Source organism: Hibiscus syriacus, unplaced genomic scaffold (genome assembly GCF_006381635.1).
Source record: "Hibiscus syriacus cultivar Baekdansim isolate YM2019G1 unplaced genomic scaffold, ASM638163v2 tig00110160_pilon, whole genome shotgun sequence".
Lineage (NCBI taxonomy): Eukaryota > Viridiplantae > Streptophyta > Magnoliopsida > Malvales > Malvaceae > Hibiscus > Hibiscus syriacus.
The window spans coordinates 3,012,800-3,018,530 of record NW_024062608.1 but is presented as its reverse complement, the minus strand read 5'-3'; the positions used below and the strand labels follow the sequence as shown (position 1 = coordinate 3,018,530).

The 5,731-nt window shown below is 36.2% G+C and overlaps 1 protein-coding gene across 1 annotated transcript; it reads right to left on the bottom strand.

Moving 5' to 3' along the window:
• Positions 1 to 2,186: 2,186 nt before the first annotated feature.
• On the bottom strand, positions 2,187 to 3,665 carry LOC120216524. The gene is made up of 3 exons (XM_039213916.1): positions 3,389 to 3,665; positions 2,893 to 3,243; positions 2,187 to 2,689 (listed from the first exon to the last, which is right to left on the bottom strand). The coding sequence occupies exons 1-3, from the start codon at positions 3,663 to 3,665 to the stop codon at positions 2,187 to 2,189; spliced, it is 1,131 nt and encodes a 376-aa protein (XP_039069847.1).
• Positions 3,666 to 5,731: the final 2,066 nt, after the last annotated feature.

Sequence of the window (5,731 nt, the reverse complement as noted above, 5' to 3'; positions counted from 1 at the left end):
TAGAAATTTAAGGTTTATGGATTTAGGAGTTAGGGTAATGGTAAGAATGATGATTGGTCAATGGTTGAGCACCGACAAATAGATTACCTTTTGACGACGAAGATAGTGGCTGGAGGTGATTGGCGACGGCGGTAAATGTGCTTGAAATCAAGGATTTTAGGTTTTTGGGATTTTTTGTGATTTTAAGGAAATTTGGGTTTTTTAAAAATAAATAAATTATAATTTTAAGTTTTTTATTTTAAAATAAATTTTTTAAAATTTTATAAGTTTGACGTGTGTCACTTAACGGCTAAATTTAACATCAGAAACCCAAAAGTGTAATGTTAAAAACGTTAGACATCTATTTTTAACAAAATATTCTTTAAGCAACTAAAGTTAACTTTAGGTATAGTTTAGGCACTTATTCTTACATTAAGTGTTTTTGTATAAATAATGATAGGGAAGCTCAACAAACGAATTTAAACATCAATTATCGAAACGTATTCGTCCATCATGGAGAAGTTACAACTCCAAGGTTGAATGGTTAGATAACTTTCATAAATCATCTTAGGTCCCCAAGAGTGCATGTCACACCCCAAAATTTTTTAGGCTAGAAATTATTTCATTAATTTGGTAATTTAATTGATAAACAATAAAGTTTGGAATTAAAAGGAAAAAAGGAAAATATGGAAAATTAAGACTTGTTTGATTTTAGGGTAAAGTTTAGAGTCTAAAGGATAAACTCTTAAAAACTAGTGGCTTTAAGCATAATTTATCCTTTATTTTTGTATGGCTTGATAAAAAAAAGTGAAAAAGGGTGAGGTTTGAGGGCTTTGAAACCATGACCCTATAAACAACCAAAGCCATGTCTCTACCACGCTCCTATTTGAGATTTAAATATTAAAAATATCTTTTGTATCTGATATAGATCATATTATAAGACCCCAAACAATTCTCCCCAATGGATAACAAAAACCAAACTTTTACATAATCAATTTAAGCATAAATTATCATCGTTGAAGCTCCGATCATCGTATTCGACCAGCCATGGAGTGTACCTCTGTGACCATCGTTAACCCCTGACCAAAAATCGACTGACCACACTCCATGAATCGCTGCCAAATATCGTGGAGAACTGTTCGAAGCTTCACCAAAAAACTAGATCGTTGCCACTATTTTTCTGCGATTTCAGCCACCTTTGTCGTCCATTTACCACACCACCACCGCCATTGAATTCCTCTAGCAGTTTCGAACAAAACCCAACCAATTTGGTCCCATCACTGTTGCTCCATCGTCGTTGTGCCTTGCGATCGCCATTTTTTGTGTGTGGATAAATCAGAATTTTATTATCCAAGAACAAAGTACATTTACAACCAATCACCAATCAAAATAAGGAGTATTACAAACAAACAAAGGAACATGTTTAAACTATGCTCCAAGTATTACAAAAATGGAAGTTAATGCAATCAAGTCTATTTATAGTTTTTCCTCTAAGTTTTATACTAACTATTTCGATGATTTCCTTGAGCAAGTTGTCAACTGTTCGAAATCTTCCTTGAAAAAGTCTGCGATTACGTTCTTGCCACAAAAAGTATATATAAGCATTCCAAGAAATTTTCAGAATAGTGGTAATTAAAGACTTCCCTTTCCATATAGAGCTTGCGTGAGAGACCATTTCTTCCCAAGTCATTGCAGTGTAGTTCATACCATTTAAAAAATAATAGATTTCCAGAGTTCAATAGCCAAGGGGCATTGAGAGAACAAGTGATCCCTGCTTTTTTTGAAAGCCCTACAGTTGACGCACAGACCAACAGTGACTAATCCCATGTGTTACAAGCGATCACAAGTTGGTAACCTGTTTAAGATGGCCATCCAAGTAATCAAACTATGCTTTGGAAGGTGCATAGGGTACCATACTAAACGGTGTCAGTACACTTTTTGACCTTGCAATCTGATTTTCCCCCAAATTTCTTCGCCTGCTGAATACCAGAAGAATAAAGAGGGAATACAGAATTTCTCATTTTGAGAATTCTTTTAACATTCCAGCTGATATTAGACCCAATGTCAAACTGCCAGAAGTTGTGGTCCTTGAATACATAGCTATTTAGCCAAGCAACCCAGAGCGAACCATTTCCAGCAAGGATCTTTCTAATAAGGCTCATAATGCAAGCTTTGTTCCAGGTGGTAGTGTGTTTCAGACCTAAGCCTCATTCAGATTTTAACAGACAGATTTGGTCCCAACCAACTCTTGCTCCAGCAGCTGATTTGTTCGCTCCTTTCCAGAAGAACCTTGAGCATAATTGATCCACTGATTTTAAGACAGTAGCTGGGATGATTAATTGTCTACACCAGAAATTACTGACACTAAAAAGAACTGATCTAATTAGCTCGATTCTGCCAGAATAATTTAAGTTTCTTGTAGACCAGTGGTGAAGCCTTTGCCTGATTTTATCAAGGAGAGGTTCACAGTCTTTCAGAGAAAGTTTTCGAGTAACAAGAGGTATTCCTAGGTACCTAACAGGCAGGCAACCTGTTTTAAAGCCAAATATGATTTTAAAGTTCTCAATTTCCCTAGGAGAGATACCCGCTGAGAAGATCTCACATTTGGAGGGATTTAAATGAAGTCCAGGAACTTTGTAAAATTGATGGAGGACACTCAAGACTCCAGCTACTGAATCCTTATTTCCTTTGCAGAAAATCAGTAAATCGTCTGCAAAAGAGATATGAGTTAACCCAATTTTCTTGCATTTTGGGTGAAAAGTAAAGACTCCTTTGGAAGCATCAATATTTAGCATTTTGGAGAGGACATTCATTGCTAGAACGAAAAGATAAGGGGAAAGAGGATCCCCTTGTCTTATACATCTGGCCCCTTTGAAATTGCCTATTAAAGTACCATTAAAAGCAATAGAATACTTGGCTTGAGAGAAATAGATTTGTATCCAGTCAATAAATTTTTGAGGAAGATGAGGCCTTTAAAGATTGCTAATAAGAAATTCCAATGCAATGAGTCGAAAGCTTTATGAAGATCAATCTTCATTGAGCATCTTGGAGAGATGGATTTCCTACCATATCCTTTCACTATCTCTTGAGCAAGGAGAGAATTATCGATGATATCACGACCTCGGATAAAGGCAGTCTGGTTTAAAGAGATAATATCAGGCAGGTATTCAGTCAATTTAGTGACAATGATTTTAGAAATAATCTTGTAGATGACTGAACAGCAGGAGATTGGCCTGAATTCTTTAATATTGCAAGGATTAGGAACTTTGGGGACAAGAGCAATAATAGTGGAATTGAAAGCAGGGTGAATATAATTATTGCTAAAAAAATAATTTACTGCATTAATAATGTCTTCTCCCACTATTGACCCATAATTCTTAAAGAAAAAAAGAAGAGAATCCATCCGGACCATGGGCTTTTTCATTGCCTTGATTGAATAAAGCATTCTTAATTTCTTCAGCAGAGACTTCCTTAACAAGAGAGGGAGAAGCTTCAGTGGGAAAAGAAAAGTTAAGGAGTTCTTGAAGAATGGAAGAATCCATATCCTTAACCAAAGGGTCAGCAATACCAAGAAACTTGTTGTAAAAAGAAGTGACTTCATTAGCCATGGCATCAAAAGTTTCAAGCCTATTACCTCTATCATCAAGAAGGAATCTTATAGTATCCCTCTTGTTCTTAGAGGCCATAATGGAATGGAAAAATTTAGAGTTTGTATCTCCTTCTTTAACCCATTGGACTTTTTCCTTTTGCTTAAGAAACATTGATTCAACTTCTTCAAGATTCTTTAATTGTTCTTGAATTTCAAGCTCTTTTATAATGGAATCCTCTCCTTTGAGAGTGAGAAGTTACTGATTTTCCAGCTCAATTCTCTTTAATTTCACACGATCCGAAATCTTGCTGAAGTTATCTTTGTTGAAATTCTTTAGGCATTCTTTGAGTCTTCTAAGTTTTGAGAATAAAATCATCATAGGATTGCCATGAGCATCTTGAGACTAATAATTTCTAACAACATTAAGGAACTGAGGATGAGAAGCCCAAAAATTAAAAAATTTGAAAGGTTTTGGTCTTGTTGCAGGGGACTCTTTTGAAAGCCAGATGATGGCCATACTATGGTCAGAGACACTTGGAGCAAGGGATTCCAAAAGGAGTGATGGAAGAAAGAGTCCCAACAAGGATTTATCAAGATTCTATCAAGTTTTCTTGCAAGAAAAAATTCCTATTGCTTATTTCTCCAAGTGTATTTAGGCCCAAAGAAAGGATGATCATAGAGGTTAAGCTCATGAGTAAACTCTTGAAATTCATTCATGTCAGGAGAAGAATAAGGGCCTAATAGCTCATGGTCTGAACTTTCATGGGAATGCAGAAAAATATTAAAGTCTCCTCCTAAGACCCATGGAGATTGGTTAACAGTAATACTAATATCCTTCAAAGATTGCCACATTTGTCTTCGAGAAATTCCCTCATTACTACCGTATATAGCTGTGATGAAGACAAGATTGCCAAAAGCAGAACCTTGAGCGGTGATACATTGGTTAGAAACCTAAATTATTGAAATATCAATACCATTCCTCTATAGCATCCAAATTCTGCCGTTGATGGCATGATCATAGTTTGTGCTAACATTCCAGTTGAAGAGTTTAGAGTTAAGAATAGCCTCTGATTTTTCCAGTTTAACTCTTGTCTCCAAAAGATAAAGTACATCCAGTTTATTTTGGAAGGCTTTAAGGAGCACTTTATTTTGTTTTAGATGATTATTAAATCCTCTAATGTTCCAGAAACTAACTATCATTGAGAAGAGGCTCCCAAGGAACCTTTTTGACTTTCTATAGGGGTTGACTTAGATTTGTCTAGATGATCTTTCTTTTTTGATTTTAACTCCTTAACCAAGATTGAAACACCCTTTGTTGCAGCTCTAGGCTTCCTTTGTGGAACATTAATAGTAGGAGATTCCTCAACAGAATTAAACACTTCGAACCTGTTAATGGAGCTTGAGAAAGAGCCATTTCCATTTTAGGCCTTCTTCTACCTCTCTTAGTTGTTAGTGGATGAGAAGCCTTTTCACCAACCGGTTCAAAGTAACCTGGGCAGTAATTGGAGAATTTGTAGAAGGGATATTGGTAATAGGATCTGCCACAGTCTGACAAATTGGATTTTCAGCAGGTAAACTGGGGATTACAGCAGTTTGAGGGGATGAATATTCAATACCAGCAACAGAGCAACTTGGTAAGTTAACAACCTTATCAACGTTATGGGACACATAATCTTCAAAAGCAGTAGGAACTGAGTGATCAAAAGAGTTAGGAGGAATGACTTGTGAGGCCCCTTTTTGAACATTACCATCAACTTCAATAAAAACAGTATTATTAAAAGGTTCTTGTAGAGCTTATATACCACCTACATGGATTGCTGCCGAATTGGAAGAGGATTCCTTCTTTTTCCAGACTTGGGAAATAGAAGGAATAACAGAAGAATTGTGCAGGCAACCCTTGTCGTTATGACCAAACACCTTGCATTTCTTACATGAAGGTGGAATCCAAGGAACCTCAACCTTGATCGAGGTTTTATGGCCGTTTTTAAGTTCAACTTCAATGAATTTTGGGATGAAGACATTGATTCCTATTTCAATGCAGACTTTCGCAAACTCAAGTCTAGTCTTTACAGCAGTGATTGTGTCCATTGAGAGTGGCACTCCAATGGCACTAGAAATGTAACTAAGACCTAATCGAGTAAAGAGTTCTAGGGGAACATTAAA